At 43.0% G+C, this 23,391-nt stretch overlaps 1 protein-coding gene across 1 annotated transcript; it reads left to right on the top strand.

Moving 5' to 3' along the window:
- Window positions 1-8,911: 8,911 nt before the first annotated feature.
- Window positions 8,912-20,487, top strand: CD164 (CD164 molecule). The gene is made up of 6 exons (XM_075498518.1): window positions 8,912-9,150; window positions 12,898-12,981; window positions 14,448-14,516; window positions 16,681-16,800; window positions 17,949-18,029; window positions 19,010-20,487. Exons 1-6 carry the CDS (start codon window positions 9,030-9,032, stop codon window positions 19,168-19,170), a joined length of 636 nt encoding a protein of 211 aa, XP_075354633.1. The 5' UTR covers window positions 8,912-9,029; the 3' UTR covers window positions 19,171-20,487.
- Window positions 20,488-23,391: the final 2,904 nt, after the last annotated feature.

The following is a 23,391-nucleotide window of genomic DNA, read 5'->3' as shown; positions in this document are numbered from 1 at the left end:
AAAAAGTTCATACGTTGTTATAAAGCACTTTTACGGGAGTATAGAAAACGACTTGTGAACATATCCCAGTGCCAGTCTACAGTTTATGGGAAATGGTGTTAATGTGATTATATAGTGACAAGCAGATATGATAAAATGCACATATAGCTAAAGCACGGGTGGACAGATGGATACACACCTATAGGGACAAAGCTAACTGTTCCTAGCTAAATTCTGCCTCTACCACAACCTCCACAGCCCAATTGCCCTGCCAGCTTTGCCCCACATAGCTCAGGTACCAGATGTAGCCTGCATATGGTAACTCAGACAACTCAGAGGAAAGGAGGAAATACATGTTTGCAGGACTGTGACCTCTCTGAATGCCATACATTTGATCCTGCACTGACTACTATTGAAAAGAGCTAAAATCCCCAAAGACAAAAAAAGAAATGCTGTAAATATCTTGGTTGCTCAATGTTTCCTTTTAGTCTCCCTTTCCCAGATAATTTGGCCTAGCTTGCCAGTATTGTTGGCCTTAAGTAAGGAAGCTTAGATAGTAGAATTGCTAACGAGCTTTCTTTATTTGACCTAATCATTAGAGTAAGAATGCTTTGCCTGTGTTAAATCCTTGGTTAGCTGAGATAGTTGCAATGAAGATAGATAAAAAGGAATTCTTCAGGCCCTGTGTCCCTGGAAAGGGCTGATAAGGAGAAACTACACAAGAACCACCTGATTTTGGATATGCAAGGAAGGTATGAGCAAGACAAAGATGGACTGAGCATGCGTAAAGACAAAGTTCAGTCAGCGGTCAGAGTGATGAAGACTACTGACTTCCTCCAACGACCACCAGAGGATCCCTAACGACCACCTAAGGACTTAAGTACGCATGCATCAGGGACATTTACATATATTAATGAGTTCCAAGAAATCTCATGTTTATATAAATTAATCTTATGAATATGTATATTTTGCAACATATAACCTCTGTGATCTTGCTTGTTTGTCGGAGCACTTGTGGCGGAGCGATCCCCAGTGCTGCCCAGCGCTGCAATAAAGAATACCTGCTTAATAGTCATCCCGACTATTGAGTTCTGATTTCGGCTTTTCACGGCAACACTATAAACTAAAAGCAACGCCCTTGAAATCAGGTTGGGCTGCCTCAGGCTAAAACCAGGAAATGCTAGAGCCACTGTAAGCTTTAAGTAATTATTTTTGGCAGATGGTCTCAAATAACAAAAATGTGACTATTGCCACTAAAACAGAGAAAAATATTGTTTATAAAGTTACTGCAAAACCGGAAATTTTAAGGTTACATGTGGATGCAAATATATAATACACAATGACTGCTAGCATCAGAGATTTCTTGTGCAAGATCTCGCTGATGTACAGTGCAGAGCTCAGGCATGGATGGCTTCAGCGAAGGATGGCAGGTAAGCGTTAAAAGAAGAGAAGACACGTGGAAGGTCAAAATGCAGCCTGGAAAGAGAGGCCATAACCAAGTGCATTGGAGGTTCAAAGGAAAGAGCATTCGTCAGGCTCAGTTGCAGATACAAGGGTAAACCAGCCCTGCTGTGCCAGGGCTACACGGACACCGTCAGTGTACAGCCCTCTCGCCTCCATTTCCAGCACTGCGAGGAGCGCTGTGCTGAGCGACCTTTGCTCCTAGGCTCACCGTGTGAGCCGCTAAACCCCACAGAACAGCACCAGTGTAGGATGGGAAAGGCGGAATTAGAGAAGTATTAGGAGAGACCTAATTTTGTCCGAGCTTAAGCCCACAGATTTCATGAAAAGTAACAATCTTAAATTTATTTGCTGCATGGGAATGAATTTAATAAATCAGCAAACGTTTAACTGAATGCCTGAAGAGGGCACAGACCTAGAGTGATCGCCACATGCTTTGAGTGAGTATAGAGATTGTCTTAATTTTAGCAAGGGGATTTAGGTTTTTCTTTACTTATGGTACAAAACAAAAAGATTCTTTAACCTAAAATGGCTTTATATGTCTGTAGCTAGCTAACAAGCCTTTAACACATTTTATCCTTCTATTTTCTAAAGCATTCTGCAATCTATACAGACTACTATGTAGGAACTAAGTCTTCTGTAGGAACATTTCAAATCAATTAAACTGCCTAGAGGGTAATTATTTTCACTTCATAGGTCTAGGTCAAAGATGAAAATACAGTGTTGTATTTTCTTCATAAAATAACACATTTCCTGACAAATTACTTTTCATAAGTAATAGAGACTATTGCTATGAAATGATATGGCTTCAAAACTCAATATTGGGACGGACACTAGTGGCTCTTATTTCTTGCAAGGATTTTAAATTACATTCAGATGTTTAAAGTCAGAAAAGTAATTTTAGTTCTGCAGGTTATAGAGGACAATGGTAAAAGACCAATTAATTGATGTTTTATTTGCTGTTGGCTTGGTTGCCCACAGCAGGTCTGCTCTGTAGCACGGCTGCACCCCTATGTTCCCATGAGGGACCGAGCCAGAGCACAGCGTGTGCTTCGAGTCCAAACGACCTGATCTGAGCAGCAGTCAGAGCACAGAAACTCACGCTCTGGCAATGGGCAGTGTTCAGGATTCCTCAGGGCAAACAAACGCCTGATCGTGTCAAGTATCAGAAAGCTGATCCTGTGCCAAAAGTCACAGACCTAGTAACAAGTATATACAACATACAGGGTGTCATATGCTCAGGGTCTAGGAGAGCCGTGCAGAGTGACTGGGCAGGGGACAACTGGTTGAAGTTACGCCACGTGGAAAATGTTATAATGAGAAAAGGAGAGTACAACCAGGAAATATTTTGAATTTCAGGCATAATGATCCTTCAGGCAAGCCACAATTACTGTATTTGCATTGGTCACGACAGGACGCTCTGCCAGAAGAAATGTGGTAAAATCTTTCATCCAGTATTAAGGAGGTCACCTAAAAGAAAGAGTCTTGTCTTTCAACCCTGGTTCCCCAGTGCCTGCAAGTTGGACATGCTTAAGGAGCCCAAGGCAATGAACAAAGAAATACGAAAGGAAGAATCGTTTTAACCTCAATTCAAAATTACGTTTTGTGCTGTACTTTCTTGTGTAACCTACATCTCTGATCAAGACACCAGGAATGCAATGCCTCCTCTGAGAGAGCCAGACCAGGGAAGTGGCATGCACAAGCATCCAGAGGACTCACAAGCCCAGAGACAAGCCACGAGGTCTCCAAAAGGCTGGGAAATTCAGGGGCGGTCTGCAAATGGGGAGGTGAAGACTTCCATTGCCAGCTGCTGGTTTTGGAGAAGTTCCCTTCCCAGCAACCATATAAAAAACTCCCTTCTATAAAGGGCAGATGGCAGCAACCTGCGTCCTGAGAAAACTATTATCTTACCAGATCACACGGTGTTTTATTTATGTAATGTGTCACTGCTGTAGGAAAAACTGGTGTCCTTCAAGTTTTGCTTTATTACAGTTTTATGCTGAGCTTCTCACTTCAGGAAAACACTCTCTTAGAAACTGCTGTAAATGCAAAGTGATGAAGGAAGCCCTCAGACTGTGTACAAAGTTATTTTCTTCATACAGGCATATGCGTTAAAATCGCAAGGACAGTGTGCTAATAAACCATGGACAGTAGGCTTCAGTCATTACCCCTTACTAATTCAAGCACTGATCAGATGAAAGTTGGGGCGTGAAGTCATTAACTACTATGCAGTTTACCTAGTCTGAGGTCAGGGGGTTTCTGAATCTGACTCAGGAGGGCTGCTAAGGTCAACAGAAATTGTTAGGTGGCCCCTCAGCTATCTAGGTACTCCACAGTGATCTGGGGAAGCCCTAGGATCTTTGAAGTATATGTTTATTGTAATTGTATCAGGTGGGCCTTAGACAACATATTTCATCTTCTTACAAACCAACCTCACTTACCTTTCTAGACCGTCATGGCTATAGTACTCTCCTATTGTCCTTCATATAGTTACTGCCTCAGATAAACTTACTAAAATACTGTTGACCCTGAGCTGCAAGTCAGAGATGAAAGAGTTCCTGCCACCAATTCCAGGAAGAAAACCAGTACTCCAAAGGACTGGGTTTGGAAGAACTTTACTGAAAATAACAACTATGCAGCATATCAAATGGATCAGAATGATGTGATACAGCTACTGCATGACGAAAATGGGTAAGTGGAGTGATTTTACAAACTTAATAGGAAGAATCTTGTTATTTGTGGGTGACCAAGCCATAAGCAAATAAAAAATCAATTAATTGGTCTTTTAGCATTGTCCTCTGTAACCTGCAGAACGAAAATTATTTTTCTTACTTTTATCTTTAAACATCTGAATACAATTTAAAATTGTAAATATGAGCCGCTAACCTCCGTCCCAATACTGAATATCCAATTCTGGTAAGGTTTAGGATGTTAAGCACTAATGGTGGCCAGCTCAACAGAGCTCAGTCGTGCCCGTGCCTCGGATGTAGTGAGGGGAGAAGCACTGGTCCGGGCTGTCAGAACACAGCACGAGCTGGAGGCCTGATCAGTGGTCCCCAAGGCCAGGCACAAGCAGGGCTGTGACACCCCTGGGACTGCAGCTCAGGCAGGGGCCAGATGCAAGAGCCTCAGCCTAAAAGCATCTCCCGAGAAAAAGTGGGGGAGTCCGCACTGTGGTTCCTTCTCTTTAAAAGCTCCCAGGCTGGCCAAGGCATCTTTTGCCAGCCAGCCAGCCTTGAGCACAGAGCTAACCTCCTAGGAGCAGGGGGTATGCTCCTGCCCTGGCACAGGCCAGAGCCCACTGCTGCATTACATCATCACCAACAGAAAAATATGTATTACAAATACGGTAAATGGATGTACTTAAGTCATCATCCTGTTGCAGGGAGACTCTAACTAAACATTAGCCTTATTTTTCTTTGGTTACCTAAACCAGCCTGGCCTTGTTCTGTGGTTGGTCCCAGCTGCGCAGGTGAAATGTTTATTCCTTCCGCCCCATCTTGCCTCTCCCCGTTGCCTTCCATTCTTCTCATGGTATCTATCTTTTGCTTGCCTTAAGCTAAAAGCATTGGCCTGTACCACTCTAAAAGAGCTAAGGAAAATCTTTTAGCATTATTACATCCTCACTACCACTCTGCATACATATATTTTTACCTGTTCCTTATGTTAAAAGCAGCCTTTCCACCCCACCTGCTGGGGCTGAGCAAGTGCCTGTACCACAGCACGCGTGAGGGGGCACCTGACACAGCTCCACCTTGCTTGCCTCAGGCAAGTGCCAATTTCCTCACCCAGAATTTCTGCTGGGGACAGACACGACACATGGGCATCTTAAATCCACACTTAGACGTCATACAGCACGGCATGCACAACCCTTGGGGCTGTATCCAGCCCCAATCAGACACACCTGTACAGCAGTATTTACTACCATACCCATCTCACAATGCAAGGACTAACTGAAGTTACGAAGCTCTGAACACAGGAATCGATGCATTATTTTTGAACAGTTACAAAGGTGGTGAATGGCACCAGAATCCAGTAACGCATCAGTATGTAATGGTATGAAATACCCCAAAACCTCTTTTGGATGGTGTATTTCCCTTCTTAAAACACTCACCATGTATTTACACTTTACACACACTTCTCTTTCCACGCAGGTGAAATGACAATTTGGAAATGAACGCAAATGTTTACAAATTGAACCAAATATATGTTCCCTTCAGTTTATCTACTGAATTTTTTTCCATTCATTGCCACCATCCCAAACTGCACTACACTCCTCTGGAACCTCTTCAAAAGGCCCGTTATCACATCTTGCCCAGCACCAATTGATACAACACGATCTGCTGCAATTCCTGGGCATTTATTATATTTAAAACGTGCTTCCCTAAAATGGACATCTGCAGACCCTTAGTTTTTACCCTTTTTTGCCAAGAACTTCATGTAAATTTCCAGTAATGCAGCACTTGGAATTCCTTATAGATTCAAAACAGAGGTAAATGTCTTACTAACCACTAAGTATATAACAGCGCAATGAAAAACGAATACAGTGATGAATGTGATGTTTTAAATCCAACAATAACAACCCAGACTGCCATGATCCTGCTGACTATATGCTACAACAAAGTCCCGAGATGCTGACTTTAAGAAAAAACAGACAAGCCACATTTATCATTCACTTGGATTCCCACCAGCCCCCAGGATTATGATAGGCATGTTTTCACTTGCTTGTGGAGATGAGCTGTAGCTGTAATTCTTGCCTTTCTGGTAATCTTAGTTCTGTTTTATTACCTACTTCATTTTCTCCCTGTTTTTCCATATATATACACCCTGTTTAGAGTCTTGTCTTTTATCAATCACATTTAATGTATGTCCTATTTGTTTTCCTTCTCAAAAGCAGAGCTTTCTAGTATGTATTCCTCATGAAATGGAGATTGCAGCAACCATGACACTTCGTGTGTCCAGCACATCAACTAAACTGCCGCTGCATCCCTCATAAAATACTATGGTAACTGCTGGAGATATATTTAAAATCATAACCCACAAGAACTGCAAAAAGGAAAACCTGAGTTCAAATAATGCCACGTCTAGTGAAATCACAAAAGATCCTGTGAATCAAGCCCTGATCCCAGTAGGAGACCCTTGTCCCAGAAAGACATAAAAATCTCTGCAGGTATGGCCAGCAGGGATGAGTGGAAGCCATAGGAAACTCCCATATTCAATGCTCACTGCAGTTTCGGTTACGTTGCAACGTCTATTTATGCTGCTCCTCAATTTATTTTACATGCTGCTTATTCAAAGTTAGAACAGAAACATAGTATTTTAATAATGAATGTGAAAATTATTTCTTCTCATTAAAAAGCCAGCAACTTTAATCGTACTGCAGGAATAACTGAACTATTTTACACTAATGCTCCAGTAAAAAGTACAGGCAGAATGAAAGATAACTAAAGTGAGTATGTGACTTCAGTCATCTTATCACTTTTCAGAACTAAATTCAGATGTCACTGGCATTTACATCCAACAAAACATGTTTGGTCATTTCATTGCAGCTGCTACGATGTTCCTGTTCATATCACAAAATTGATTCTCTGCTGTTTTCTTTGCAGCCCTTTTTTTATATTTCACTCTAAGACTCCTTTGCAGGAAGGCAAAGCATTGGCCATCCTGCCCACTAGCAAAAGCACCACGATATATGACAGAAAGCTCTATACCCAAATTATGAATTACCAACAGTCCTACAGACCTTTCCGGAGCTCACACAGTAATCATGATAGGTGGCTTGCCTTAAAGTGTCTGATGTTGCATTGGTCTCTTGGCTCTTGGCAATAAAACACCTTCAGGAAAGAAAGTAAAATGGAAGATTAAGCTAGAGATTTATTTGGCAGTTTCCTCTTTACTGCCCAACTCCAGCTCACGCTTAGGAGAAACGGGAGAATTTTCCCAATTATAACTCTACTCTTTCATCTGTCCTTTCATTCTGATGGCGCCTTTCTCAAATCAGGACCATACTCAAATTTGCTTTATAGCTCTAGCTTGGCTCTCCTTGATTACAAGCAAGCATGAATGTTTGTCTTGGCTTCCTAACATTTGCCTGTGTTGGCATTGCACAAAATGTTGAGGCAGACTTACACAAATTTTTATTTGCAGAGTCCACTGTTGATGGTATACATTGACTCAAGTTGCCTTAGGGATTAACAAAGGATAGAGACAGGGAGAAAAATAGGCAGAGGGGGAATTCTCTGTGCTGGGATTGCCAAACATCCTTCTCTAGGTGCTCTCTACAGTGCAGCTGGAGGTGACAAAAGTGAAGATGAAGGTTACAATTTTTACCATGCTTCCCCTCTAGCACTACAGACATTTCATCATGGACTGCCAGTGTGCTGTTCCCACCTGCAATGGCACTAGCGCTGACTGGAGCACAGCTGGACAATGTGCAACTGTTGCGCTCTGTTAAGCTTCAGGTGTGATTATCATTAAGTAATATTTATTTAAGCTACTATTACATACTATTCGCTAAGTTTTTTCAGGGTAGAAAAGGGGTGGGGAAAGAGGTGAAACTCACACCAGTGAAAATCGCTCCGTGAGAGAAATCCACCACAAAAAACTATACTGGAGTTGGCAGGGGCCCAAGAGCTGGTGCCCGAGGTGCCATGCGAGCAGGATTAACGAGGCGGTGGCAATTCTGCCTCAGCAACTTCAGGGAAAGTCGCGGCAGCTCAGACGACTGGCTGCAGACCTGTGAGCCAGGGTCGGGCTACGAAGCGGCGAGCAGCTGGCCCCCGGCATCCCCCGAGTCAGGAGAAGCCAGGCCTGGGCAACACGGAGGATCGCAAACCCCTCTGCCGCGAGCTCTCTCGGCCTCCTCCCGCACCGCCAGACCGCTCCCGCCCGCCGTTGCAGCGGCCGGAGGGCGTAGGCTGCCATGGCCGGCAGCCGTCCCGCAAGGGAGGGAGAAGGGCCACGCCGCGGCCAGCCCTCCCCGGGCAGCTAGTATCTGCCGGTAGAACCCTCCCGAGCGGCCGTTCAACTACGCAGGCTCCCAGGGGAGCGGGAAAAAGCGACGGCCGCCAACCGCCCCTCCCCCGCTCCTCCCCTCACGCACGGCGTCTGGGGAGGGAGGGGGGGCAGTGAGACCGGCCACGCCCCGCCCCCTCCCTCCGCCGTGCCCCGAGCCAATCAGCGGCCGCCGCTCTGCGGCCCCCAGCGAGGGGCGGGGCCTCCGTGAGGGTGGGGAGGCGGCCGGGCAGCGCGTGACGCGCGGGAAACGCTCCCTCGGGGTGGCGAGGTCACGTGGGAAAGAAACGCCGCGCCACGGTGGGGTCCGTGCCATTACCCGTCAGATGGGGGGGGGGGGGGGGGGCTGGACGGAACCACGCCACCGTCCCGGTCGCTCCGGCCGCCCGCGCGGGGGAGGGGGCGGCCTCAGCCCGCGGCGGTGGCGCTCTGGTGACGCTGGGGGGCGGGGCGACGGCGCTCAGAGGGTGCGCGGAGGCAGCGGGAGCGGAGCGCGGCCAAGGGAAGTGCTGACGAGCGGGAGCCGCCACTCCTCGCTTCGCCGCCGCTGCCGCGCCACCACTGTCGCCGCCGCCATGGGCCGTATACCCACGCTCCCCCTCACCGCCCTCTGCCTGGCCTGCCTCTGCGGGCTGGCCGCGGGGGCCGCGCAGAGCCGCTGGGCGCGCGCGGCCGACAGCGGCGCCGCGACCGTTGGTGAGTGCCTCGCGACAGCCCCCCACCCCCTCGACAGTTGCTGACGGGGCAGCCCCTCCTCCTCCCGCGCTTGCGCCCCGCCCGTTGTCCGGCGTCGCGGGGGAGCAGGGCGGGCTCCGCGCACCGAGCCCGCCCGGGCGGCCGACCGACCGACCGACCGACCCTCCGCGCCGGGCGCGGGGGTGCACCGCGGTACCGGCCGCCTGGGGTGTAGTCTAGGGGGGAGCCGCCGTGCGCTCCCTCGCAGCTCGGCCGCCACCGCTTCCGCGCGGCAGCAGCGCTGCCGCCCTCGGCGCCTTGGCCGCAGCCCGCCGAGCTTTGTGCCCGCTTCTCTCTTCTCGCTTTCGTTTCTCCCCTCGCTGGGGAGTATTCGGGTGCGTGCGGTGTGACATCCGTTAGCACGGTTTGACGCCACCTGCAGTATCCCCCTTCGTATGCAGCAAATGACTAGCAGCGGGTAGCTGTGTGTCCGGTCAAATGTACGCGGCGTGTTTGTTTCTTGCAAACTTGGTACAGGTCAAATTGTAGGGGTTGCTTATGTAAGCAATGCTGTTCCGTCACTGCTGCCGGTTGTTCGTTATCCTGATGTTAGCCTCGGTATTCATCCTGTGGGTTTGTCTAATCTTTCTGGCTCTGTGAGCTATTTGCAAAAGTGTTTACGTGGCCAAGAACCACAAAATGTGCCGCATGCCCCAAAAAGCTAAGGAAAGCAGTTATTCTGGAAGTACTTTAATGTTCTTTGGCCGCATTGCATGGTGGCACGGGGTGCAGCTAAGTGTGAAGCTGTCCCGTAATCTCTGCTTCAGCCCTTCTAGAATTCCTCTCCAGCCCTACGACCGACGACGTGATGTAGGCCAATATCGGGCACCCTATCGGAACCGTGAGCTGCCTGAGGGCTGCCAGGACTCAGCGGTTAACAACCTCTCCGGTGCAGCGGGAGAGGGCAGTGTTGGTCCAGCAGGACAGGCTTCTGTTAGTGTTACCAGGTTTCCTCCTCAAGTGTAAGGCAAACGAATATCCAACTTTACCCTGTGTAAGAGCCAGTACAACAGACAGGTTTATCCTGGGAGGAAACGTGAGCTTGCCTACGCTTAACAGCTGAGTTCGTGGTACCAGAGTCGTTTTTTCAGTGAAGAGCAGGCATCTGCTGATGGGGAGAGCTGGGGAGCTTGCTGTTATCCCATATAAAGATCCTAAGAGAGCCTTTCACAGCAGGAGTAGCATTGGGAGAACATCTGACACTCTGCCGCTGAGTCTGAAGTTAACAGCTCATTCTTGAAACCTTTTGGTGTGATAAAAACGTCTCCTTGATCCTTTACTCTTGCAAATCTGTTTCTCCCCCATGCTAGTCCTGGAAAGCTGTTCTGAAAGTAAACTAAAAGTCCTAGTGCACCTGGTATTAGCTGGCTGCACTGACTGCCCTCCTGTCTCCACAGATGTACTGTGCTAAATTTTCTGTGTACCAGTGAGGAATTTTAAAAAGTGAACGTTGTTCATTTGTCAGAAGTGAGTGTTGTGCATGCTGCGATCGTTCTTCAGATGTATACCCAGAATAATAAATGACTCTTCTTTTTTTTTTTTTCCTTCTGAAATCTGTTATCCAGAAACTGTCGTATAGCTCTTGAAGTGGTTTAAGTGCCTTATTTCTCAAGGGAACAGGGCAAGTCTTTTGCATACCTCACTGATGCAAACCGACAAAGGTCTTCTCGTATCTTCTTACATTTCTTGAAAGTGAAGAAATAGCGCCAATATTTCTAGCCTGATCCTACCATAACCAAGAGAAAGGCCAGGCGGATTCAGGCTTAATTCAAATTATGAGAATACTGAAGTTAGTTAATGCATTTGTAGTTGTTATCTTGAGATGTAAATTACCATGCTGGTTGCCAAAGATCTGTGAATAGCAGTGTTCCCTTCACTAGGGAGCAGAGCTGAGAGAAGTGAAAGGTCATCCAGAGGTGCCTGGAGTGGGTGGATATGATGTGAAATGTGCTGGAGACTATGCGGCATAAGGAGTTGTGGGTTGTATGTGGGTTTTCTGAGTAAGATGGCTGTATGAGTAAGTCAATTAAAACTAATGCAGTAAAATTGTAGACTGGGAGAAGATCTCATTTGAAGCAGATAGTGGATGTGTTGTCATTGTGGTTTTAAGGCAACAATGTTTGACTGAGATTGACATAAAAAAGCAGCTTGACTGCTTAGGTCTGCTGTGATCAAAATATGAATAGATTGACTTTCTTTCGCATTTGTGTATGAAGTCCTCTAGGTTCTTGTCTTTATTTCCCACACTTTGGTTGCTTTCTACTGTAGGGTTGTTTATAGCTGGCTGTATTACCTAAAGGAAAAAATGTAATTAAAAGGAATAAAGCTCTTGCCATCTAAGGTTTCAATGAACTTCTGCAAAATTAGTTTGGTGGACTTTCACAGAATCACAGAATCGTATAGGTTGGAAAAGACCTTTAAGATCATCGAGTCCAACCGTAAACCTAACACTATCAAGACCACCACTAAACCATGTCCCTAAGCACCTCATCCAAACATCTTTTAAATACCTCCAGTGATGGCGACTCCACCACTTCCCTGGGCAGCCTGTTCCAATGCTCGATAACCCTTTCAGTGAAGTAAAATTTCCTAATATCCAGTCTAAACCTCCCCTGGCGCAACTTGAGGCCATTTCCTCTCGTCCTATCACTTGTTACCTGGGAGAAGAGACCGACCCCCACCTCACTACAACCTCCTTTCAGGCAGTTGTAGAGAGAAATGAGGTCTCCCCTCAGCCTCCTTTTCTCCAGGCTAAACAACCCCAGTTCCCTCAGCCACTCTTCATAAGACTTGTGCTCTAAACCCTTCACCAGCTTCGTTGCCCTTCTCTGCACACGCTCCAGCACCTCAATGTCTCTCTTGTAGTGAGGGGCCCAAAACTGAACACAGTATTCGAGGTGCGGCCTCACCAGTGCAAAGTACAGGGGCACGATCACTTTCCTAGTCCTGCTGGCCACACTATTTCTCGATACAAGCCAGGATGCCATTGGCCTTCTTGGCCACCTGGGCACACTGCTGGCTCATATTCAGGCGGCTGTCAACCAACACCCCCAGGTCCTTTTCTGCCAGGTAGCTTTCCAGCCACTCTTCCCCAAGCCTGTAGCGTTGCATGGGGTTGCTGTGGCCCAAGTGCAGGACCTGGCGCTTGGCCTTGTTGAACCGCATACAACTGGCCCCAGCCCATTGATCCAGCCTGTCCAGATCCCTCTGCAGAGCCTTCCTACCCTCAAGCAGATCAACACTCCTGCACAACTTGGTGTCATCTGCAAACTTACTGAGGGTGCACTCGATCCCTTTGTCCAGATCATTGATAAAGATATTAAACAGAACTGGCCCCAGCACAGAGCCCTGGGGAACACCGCTTGTGACCAGCCGCCAACTGGCCGGTAACTTCACTAGCATAGTATATCCTCTATTATGCGAGTTTACTATAGTTAGAGGTTGCATGAGGCATAATCTTGGTGTACATGTGGGGTCTGGTTTCAGAGTATCAGTAGTGTCTGGAGGGAAATGTATTTGTGTCTTGTCAAATGCATTCCTAAGTTGTAGCTTTCAGTTGTAGTTAGTTCAGTGAGAAGGATTGTGCCTTAACCTGGGAGATGTACATATGGGGAGGTACAGATCTAAGAGTTGTTTCTGTCCGTGAAGTTGCTCTTTTGACAGTGGTAATTTTGTCCTAATTGATGCTTTTTTTTTTTTTTTTTTTAGGCATCTGTGAATCCCTTTCTAACTGCAGTTTGTGTATTGGTGGTGACACAAATGTAGCAGGCTGCAAGTGGATCAAATGTGAACGTAAGGAGGACTACACAGTGCAGATCATTACTATGCCATGCAGAACCTTAAACCCAGCTAGACCTGCTTCATCTGTATTAATGTTCATTACACAAATATACTGTTCTGTTTGATAACCTAATGGAGCATTAATTCATAAGTTGTATCTGTTGTTAAACATTTCAAGTTCTTATGTGGAGACAGCTGAATATGTTCAAAATAATTCCAGATTTTGAAGATTTCCAGTTTAAATCTGTGCTGTTGATAAGCTAATGTTTTCCAGATGGTTCAGAATGTTTTTAGAACAAACTAGTCACTTGTGTTTGCTGTTAAGGAGTCGTGAGTGGATTCTGACATGCAGACACGTCCCTGTGCTTCAGTCCCTTTTGAGGTTTTGTTACAGCCACTACTCCTGAACTAAAGTGCAATAAGGGAGAGGAGTCCATTAAATAAGATTAGGTAAGAGTAGTGTTCCTAAAACTAAGAATTGCAACCCACTGAAGGGAACATGACAGAGCCAAAGAAGTATTAGCTGGTCTCATTCAGAGCCATGTTTTTCCCATTGTAGGAGAGTTGGATGTAACTACATTTAGGTGTCCTCTGGTACTCAGTCCTGGAGATGAAGTTGATGTTGACAGTCATACATAAGTGGTCCAAAGACTACGTAAGTGGTCCTCAGGTGGATTACTTGCACTTCTTATGTGAGGTGGAAACAGAGTAAGAAGGGAGAATGGCTTGACTGTAACAGTGATTTTGTAACACTTGATTGTCAATGACCAAGAAAGGTTATATACGAAGTCTAAGATGCTTCGGAACCAATGAAAAGAATTTTGTATGTAACTTGTCCAGTACAAGAGTGTCCTTCAAGAAGCTCTTTTTCTGAGTTCTGCACGTGTTGTCTGACCAACAGGCACATACTGCAAACACCCAAGAGATCTGTGTAACTTCTTTGAGGGAGAGGTTGAAGTCTGAGTCATGGGAGAAAGGTGTGCAGGCAGATAATAAGAAACTGATGTCTTCAACAATTTCAAGGTCAAGGATCTGTTTGAAAAGCTGGAACTAAGTTTTGCTTGCATGTAGAATTTAAGACAGTAAGATTTTTTTTATGATGCTACTATAGAGATGCAAAATGTTTAGCTTGAAAAATGCCACAAATAGTAGAAATACTGTCTAATTTTATAGGCTATGAAGGAAAAATATCAAGCTATACTGTTACTGTGAAATAGGGCATAACCATTTATAAGTATTGCTTAAGTGTTGATTTGAGTGGTAGAGTAACTGTAGTGAAAGAAAATACTAAAACTTTTGTAACTTCTAATTATTAATATAATACTGAAGTCCTGCATATTGAAGTGGCTTTCACGTTATCCTGGCTAGAAGATGGTGTTTAGTTTGTCCTAAGAACAGTTATTAGTATTTAGGAACTATGTCTCAAACATTTTAAAGTTCTGCTGCTGTAAATATTTTTGTCTCCTCTTTTCTGACAGAAAACATGTGTGTAAATGAAACAGAATTGAGTTCGAAATACCGCAACTGTAAAATTGAACAGTGTTCTTGTAAGTATTTAGATATTCAGCTTTCACGTTGTTTAATGTGAAGCAGTTGCGTTTACAACTCCTTCATCGGTTGACCTTTGTTAATATGCCTTCTACAATTTACATAAGCATGTACAAGTATGTAAATAAGCCCTTTGCTTCCTGCTTAAACCTATGATATGTGATACTAAATAGACAATTTTGTTGTGCATTCAGTTAACTACTTACTGTTGCTGTTTCAAGAAGCCTGACATATTTTACTAGACACATGTCTCTGGCTACTGCCTTGGTTTCTTAGATTAAAATGGGTGATGTTTCCTACTAGATATGGCATATCCTAAGGAACTTGTCAGCATCCTCAAGACAGTAAGCATCATATTCAACAAAAAAAGTTCCACCTGCTAAGCCCATTGCTTCATCTGAGGTGCAGGAAATAGGAAAATCTTATTTGTGGAACCTTCCACATTTAATTGTTAACTAGCACAGCTCTTCATGCAGTCCTGAAGTTCAGGGTCTGGGTTATAGAACTGCGTAAGGTAAACCCTTCATGCTAGGAATGTGCTCAGTTGCATATCTACTTCAGCCTTTTCATTAATTTGTGCTTGCTGTGCAAAGCAGATTTGCAGGATGTGAATAATTTGGATTAAATCTTGAATTTCACTTTTGTGAAAGCCCCCCAATTTTAGTTTTTCTGAAAGCTGACAAGAAGTGGACTTCAAAATAGGATTTTCTGGTTTCAAGATCTAGAACAGCAAATGAAAATTCTTAATACTCTCGTCTAGATGAGTTCAACAGTGCTGCTAAAGAGGCTACCTCACACCAACAGAGATGAAGCTTCCATGCTGCTATGGGCTATCTTGTGGTGCAGCCAGTCAGAAATAATTCCGCTTGGCTTGGATTTCTTTGTTGTTTCTAAAATTGTAACAATCACCTCTTAAATCAGGAGTGTAAAAAGTACCATTTTTTAGTGCTTTCCAAAGAGAGCATGCTGTTACAATGCCTTGTTCTATATCTACGAATAGAATTTCTACAATCTGTTCATGTTAAACTTGTAGTGACATTATCATGTGGTTGTATTTTAGCTTCTGCATATTCAAGGAAACTTAATTGTCACCTTTAGTAGAGGATCTTTGTTAGTGTGTGAGGAACCTGTATACCTTATCACCTCTTACGGTGTCATGGCTCAGGACTACATTTGGGGATTGACGTGGAAAAACATTAAGGTGGACCTAAACTGACTTGATGCAAGTGGGACCTGAGAGAATGTAGCTTCTGATATATCCAGCCTGTATCTGTAGAAACAGTCGGCTCTGGTTTCCCACCATGCTGAACTGTTTCAAAATGTAAATAACCACATTTGAATGACCATGAGCATTAAAGGCTTCTGGACATAATGGTATTTCAGCAGGAAGCTTGCTGATGTATCAGTGTATGATTAAGCAACAGTTTGGAACACAAGCCGTCCATGTGTGATTAATTCAGTTAATGTAGTAAGTTGCAGAAGGCTTCACAGGTTTTTTTCTTACGGCACATGCTGAAGCTGAAAGCACCTACAACCAGCAACAGCTCTCAGAACAGAAAGCTTTAGCTAAACTTTCAAATTCTTGAGGATGTCTTGGTTTTCTCCCCATACTGCTTCAGCTGTCTAACTGCTCTGATTCCTAGCTGAACTTGATAGGTCAGGTTCAATTTTAGTTGCAGTGAAGTTGGGAAGCAGTACTGAATACCTAGTTTCCTATTGTGTAAAGCATGCACAGTTTATGCTTGTACAATAGGACTCTTCTCCCTTCTGTTTGCATTGAGGAATCTTGAGTTGCCAGTTGAACACTGGCTTGATTGGGCTGCCTGTGACAAGGTTTTTCATGCATCCACTTCTGCAACTTTTGCTGTTAGTGTGGTGGATTGATCATTCAACTGGTTTGTAATTTCAAACCAAAACTACAATAGAACTTGGTGCTATATGAATTCCCTAAAACTCAGCCTGCTGCTGTTCTGTTTTGGTTTTTTTGCTTGCTTGTTTGGGTTTTTCTGTTTGGTTGTTTTTTTGGGTTTTGGGTGTTTGTTTGGTTGGTTTTTTTAGTTAAATACTGTCATTAATCTCTTTAACGTAACTATTCTTTCATAGCTCCTGGAGGTACCATAGCGCCTTCCAACGTTACCACAGCGCCTTCCAACGTTACCGCAGCGCCTTCCAATGTTACCACAGCACCTTCCAATGTTACCACAGCGCCTTCCAATGTTACCACAGCGCCTTCCAATGTTACCACAGCACCTTCCAATGCTACCACAGCTCATACTACTATAGGTAATACAGTACCACTGAACATAGAATGGCAGTAAACTAGGAACTGGTGAATAAAATAAAGGACAAGGGCTTTTTCCGCAGATCAGTGTAGTAGCATGACTACTAAACATCTGATGTATGGAATATGTAAATGGTCCCGAGGTTTGGCAGGAGTGGCTTTTATAAAACTCTAACAGAGAAAATGCTTCTTTCCAATAGAATTAACAGTTGGCTTAGTGGTAACTGTTTGAATTTTATTAGTCATTTCCACTAATCATGAGTTCTTATGAGTTTGATTTTTTTGTTGTTGTTGTTGCCCAGTTCAAAAATTTCTGTTCTTAAGTGTGCTGCCATCTTAACAGTGAAGTTCTTAAAAAACCTCATCTTTAAAAGCATCTGCTGCTTAAGGGAGCTGGGAGCTAACGAGTTGGTACTTGATTAGGTGTGGAACAGCCTAATGTGCAGTAGGGTGATGTGTAGCTTTGAATAAACCTACGAATGTTGGCACTTGTACCAGGCACATAGTGGAATACTGATTCATTTTTAGTAATACTAATTGGGGGGGGGAGGTCATCAGAGACCCAGTGTTCTGGCTTGATAACGGAAGGGCTTTTAGGGGACAGTTTAGCTACAGGTGAATGTTTGCATATTCCAATTATGTCATTCACAGTTAGTATTTTGGGGACGGGGAGAAACAGGAAGTTTTGCTATCCTGTAAGTGCATATCTCCCTGTCTAGAGATACTACATTAACTACTTCTTTAGTACAATAAATACTGATTCTAAGGGCTGTTTAATGAAAGTCCTCTGCCTTGATGCAGATTCTCAGTTGTCTTGAAGCAGCTGTCTTGATTCTTATTCAAATACCAGCATTTATATTAGTGCTTGAAAGAAAAGCGTTTTGGTCTGAACAAAGAATCACTGTCTGATCTGTGGAGAACCTTGAAATATTTGGATAATGATGGTATGCAAGTTTAAAAAAAATCCTTATTGCAGAAACTTGGTGTAATGCCATGCAGCTGACCATGTAAATTGTGTGGGGTAGAGTCTGAGGTCAAAGCTTATCCTTGTTTAAGCAAAACAAGACAAATCATTTACATGAGAACTTCAGTGCTTGCAGGCTTTGCTCATGAAGCTTATGGTATGTACATACTGTCTTCTCTCAAACAGCTAACATCACCAATGTAACTACACATGCTCCTCTACCTACAACTACCACTACTTCAGCTACCACAACAACCAGTATTCCAGGTAACTGCTACTACTAGTATAATTAAAGCATAAAATACTTAGAAATTAGTGTTGTTTTAAAAGCATTATCTTGAAAGACTTACTAAGTGACAACATTAAAGTAGTATTGGTATATCTGCTGTTGTCACTTCTAACTTTATGGCATGTCTAATTTTGTTAAGGTGATGTATGTGCATAGCAAAGTAATACCCTGAGAAACAGAGCTAGTTGGTGAGATATTAGAAGTCAGAAATGTGTTGGTCAGACGAAATCAGCTGGCTGCTTTTAATAGCGTAGCTGGAAGTCACTTGTTAACTCACTTATCTGAGTGGAGGTGGTATTTTGTTTTTCACTTGCAGCATAATAACGGGATACCTATTAAAAAAAAAAAAGATTGGGCTACAGGAATGGGAATAAGCTGAAGTATTTTATTTCAGCATCAGTCCTGAGCATGCTATTTCATGAAAAGCTCTCATGAAGTAAAGCTCTTTAAAACTAGCCATCAACAGATGGCTGTCACTTCCAGATTCATATGTGTTGTGTCTTCAGCTGATTTCTTTAAGCATAACTCTTGGGGTAAAGTACAGTAGATGGAAGATAATAATTTAATTTTAATTTAAGCAAAAAAACTGGAGCAAGCCACAGAGACTGGAAAATGTGTTTTGAATGTGAGCGTATCAATAATGTACTTACATGTAAAGGAGGAAAGCTTTGGCTTTTTGAAGTACAAATAAAGTCCAGCTGGGACTTGCTCAGTATTGAGGTCCAGAGCAGTTTGGCTATAAATAGGTCTGGCCTTGTACAAACAGTGTTTAATCAGGATTTCAGTATCACTAATCTGAATGCAGCTGCTGACATGTCTTTTACTTTTGATTATTTTTTGTTTTCTTATTGGCGTTTGGATGTTTTGAGTAATCTTAATACAAGGAAGCCAATACTAAAATCTGTAAAACTATCATGAGCATTGTGCACTCACAAACTCTTAATGTGGTGTTTAACAGGTACAAATGCTACTGTGACTCCTACACCACCTTCACGCAAATCTACGTTTGATGCTGCAAGTTTCATAGGTGGAATTGTCCTTGTTCTGGGTCTGCAGGCTGTTGTTTTCTTTCTGTACAAATTCTGCAAGTCGAAAGACCGAAACTATCACACACTTTAGGACCTGCCGCTTTATAATGGACTAGTAGCCCAACACCTGTAGTTCACTGAACCAAAATATTTTCTGTTGCTCATGGAAGACAGCAGTTCATAATATCCTTTAAATCTCTAAAAGAAGACTTTAAAAGAATATTTTTGCAACCTTATACTTGGCAAGAGGTGATACGAATCTCTTCAACAGGATTACTTGCAATATGCTGCATGGGTTCTAATGGCTGTCTTATTTTCCTTTAGTGGCTGCTGCTGTGGGACCTTTTTTTTGATATGCCAAATGTAGACGTTCAGAGATTCTTATTCAGTGGCAACACTGTCTTGAGTAGACAATCTCATGATGACTTATTGTGAAGGCTAAGTTAATCAACATTTGATACAGTATCCCTTCAGTTTTATCAAGATGTGAATTATTGGTGACTGACTTCAGGGAGTAAAGTACCATTTATACTAGCTTGTGGCTCTTTTAGCGTGCTGCTAGAAAGATGAACAAAATTGTAGAAGTAGATAGTGTCTTAACAGAGTAACATAACCCATAGATTTTTTTTTTTTACACAAGAATAAAGGTTGCCTGATAAAATACTGCATTCCAAACAGAAATCCTATGCCCTTTCCAACTAATGTTGAGGGTGAAGAGGGGATGTAGGGATAATCCTTCTAAAGGGGTAATGAAGATTAGTGCCTTAAAAGACTAAAAATCAGTAGGCTGCAAAAGCGTCCCACCTATCTCAAAGATAAATAAAACTATTAAGTACTAGCTTTATATAGGAGAATGGAATACATGTGACTTGAGCATTCCAGTTTAAAAACTTTTTACACTAAATAAGTGTCCCTTATTGACCTTGTTTGAGGGTGAGGGAGCATGGTACAGTAATGTTCAGCTACAAACAGAGGCTTTTAAGTTGTTTACCTTTTGTTCTGGCCTACAAAGACCAACCATAAAACTAGTGATAAAATTCAGTTCACTCCCTGTATAAAAAGGCAACAACTTACATTTATACTTGAAATACTGGTGTTTGGGAAATCCTGAGGTTTTTCTTATTCAAATGGTTCTTAAACTCGTTTCAATTAATTTCAGGGGTTTGTTTTTTTTTTTTTTCTTTTTTACTCTCCTGTATGTCTGCTTGCTGAAGGAGCAATTAAGGGTAGGTAGTTCAGAGGATCTGCTGATTTGATCCTAGTCAGGATTGCTGTAGTCGGGGGGCTGCCAGGGCTACACCTTTTTTCTTTTCCCTTCCCCCTTCCTGGCATCAGGTTTGTGTCACCCTGCAGTGAACTGGTTATAGAAATCTATTTGGCCAAATAAGTTGTTGTTTATTTGTTGGTTTTGGTGGTTTTTTTCCCCCCTCCTTTTTTTCCCCCCCTCCTGGATCAGCCATGTGATCTGAATGTCAAAGGTACATAATCTCCAATGTAGATTGACTTGTAGATTGACTTACTGAAAATAAACCCACAGGAAAAATGGAAGTAAAGATAAAATCGAGTGGGGGATGTAACACAATACATAGCTTTTGATGATACCCCTTGATCGTCAATTTCAGGATGAGCTGTAGTACTGTCTTACTAGCTCTGACTTGCCTGGAATTTGGCACCCAATACAAAATGATAGCATTAATGCAGATAATAGTCATGGCAGTGGAACTTAAACATGAAGCAAATTAAGTGCACTTCAGTCGGAAACTTGAAGTGCAGAGTGTTGCTTTCTTGTGTTCTTCTAGTTTGAATGGTGGTGTTTTTATTGCGCTGCATAGAAAACTCAAATTGCTACAAAATGCAGAAGTTACTCACCAGTACTGTATCTTTGAGTTCATTAGTTTTTGGTTTTCTAAACAAAACGAAGACAATCAGCTCAGGTTTATTAAAACAGCAGAGTGAGCAGCCAGTTTCCAGCAACAGTATGTTTGTGGGTCAGATGGTATATCCTTGGCCTTGTTGTGAAATCACTTATCTGTCCTTTCCCTATCTCAGAACTGGTTTATTACATTTATTTGTTTAAAAAGATATCCATGAGCTTGTATTCTGTGCTTTGAAATGAGCAAAACACTCTTCTAAAGTGTGACAGAGTTCTCCTTCAGCTCAGTAAAACAAACTGTATGCCTAGTATATAATTTTTTTTGGCCTCAAAGGGCTATCTTTTGGGAAACTTGCAGAAAAGTGCTACAGAACACTTCGTAGCATGGAAGACATTGCCACAAAAAAGTTGTTGCTTGTAAAATGTTGCTAAAATGCTTATTCATGAGCTATGCTGATGCTGATTTAGGTTGCTGATAAAGTATGCTGGTAAAGCAAACTAAAAATAATTTTTAAAGTGCCTTAAAGTTGCTTAATGTTTTGCCTCAAGTTTTGTTTAAAAGGGTAGAAGGGATACCTTGCCTTAGTTAATAAATTTTTCTTGGTGCCAGCAATTGCTACTTTCCAAGACTTAGGAAACCCAGGATCTCTGACATGTACAGATGCCAATCTGAAAAACTCAAGCTTGTACTATATCAATTTAGTCATGTTCTGGAAGACCTGCGCCATGCACTGCTTGCTCATTATCCTTGCCAACAAGGTATAATCCACAGTTTACAGAGTTGTGGCTCAGATTGTTTCCCTTTCAGTTGTTTGGGGGAGGGGAGGCTGGGTTATACATGTTCACCGTGTGCTTGAGTGCCTCACCTGTAGAAAGTGAAACTTTGCCTTTGTGAACGGCAGTATCAGCTGATCTGTGCTGTGCAGTAGCAAAAAACCTGAAGTAACAACTTGCAGTTTTTCTTGGCCTTGTGTTTTGAAGTGGAAGGTAGCTTATAGATCCGTAGTTGTATTTGCCACTAAATCAATTTTAGGCACTGAACTGTAGTGACTCTTCAAGTTATCTGGCTTTTTCTCGAAGCCAACTTGTGCAAATATCAAGCTGTTATCTTATGAATGTTCTCTGCAAGTGTTGCTGTAAAAGTTTGTATTTTGTCTTCAGTGGAAGAAAACTGAAACAGTTGTAATCGCAAAACCAAATTGATAAATAAAATCTGTTGAATGGAATTTTACTTGTAAACTTTCTTTAATGCGAGCAATCCCAGAGGGGACTGTCTGCCCACTTTCTGGAGATAAGAGCTGTTTTCCATAGGAATTGAGAAACACTGTAGGGAAAGAGGGAGAAGGAAAGGTTTGAAGAGTTAAGTTAGCTCTCCTAAATACAGTATTAACTTTGCATTTGCTATGTGCAACAATACTGATTCAGATTTAGAATCCAAAAGAATTTAGTCCCCAAAATAAATCTCATTGAAGTTGTGTTTGCCATGTTAGTTTAACACTGTTTTCCCCTCAAAGCCAAAGAACAGCAAGGCATTTAAGTGTTCCACTTGCAACAACCTGTAAGGCTTAATGCTCCTCTTTTCAACAGCAAGCTTCTAATACTGGATGTCAGCCTATAAGGTGGAAGAGGGACTGCAGTCTGTGGTTCCAGGGAGGCTGTTAATAACCCCTACATTGTAGCATCTTTTCACATTAAGGTCTTTGACCTTCATGAAAAAGGTATTGCTCTGAGCCTTATTTCTTTCCTGATTGCATGAGAAAGAGGAGGATATTTGCTCGGGAGTAACTGTCAGTATGTTTGAACAAGAGGACAGGGTGTACAATTCTGTAGTTGCAGACCACCTAAAATGATAACCAGCTCTGAGTGAAGTAACCTCAGTAGCTTCACATCATGACCTTGATGCTTTTGTGGGTAGTGAATGAAGTATGAATGTGTAACTAGGTAGTATTGACATAACTCTGTCTCATACTATGGGAAACTGCAAAAACTTCAGTAGTGTTTCTGTGAAAGGCTGTATGGAAATGGAGGAAATCTAGAGCTTCCTGGTGTGCTTAGAATTACTATGCCTTCCAGAAAATCATCCATTTACTGCATGCAGTCAAGGACTGAAAAGTTTTTGTTACAATGCAGCACTGAAAGCCAATCCACAATTGTTTATCCCTATAGTACCAGTCTTATGTTACTGCTGTTCTTTGAAGGTAGTCTTCTGTGGGTATAGCATTCATTCAGAAATCATCTTTGAAGTTTGCTGTATTAAGTTGAATAATACTTGAAGTATTTTATCAAGAAGCTGTAATTAGGAAAGAAGCCCTTTCCTTTTTACTGCTGCAGTGGCACATAAGTGCTTCATACTGATGATATTGTTCTACCTCCAAAGTGGCATCTAGTTCCTGGAATGTGCTAGAATCACATTTGATGGCTTCTCTAGTGACAGCTGAC

The sequence above is a fragment of the Mycteria americana genome, chromosome 3, assembly GCF_035582795.1.
Source record: "Mycteria americana isolate JAX WOST 10 ecotype Jacksonville Zoo and Gardens chromosome 3, USCA_MyAme_1.0, whole genome shotgun sequence".
In the NCBI taxonomy this organism is placed as follows: Eukaryota; Metazoa; Chordata; class Aves; order Ciconiiformes; family Ciconiidae; genus Mycteria; species Mycteria americana.
This window is presented reverse-complemented; position numbering and strand designations above follow the sequence as displayed.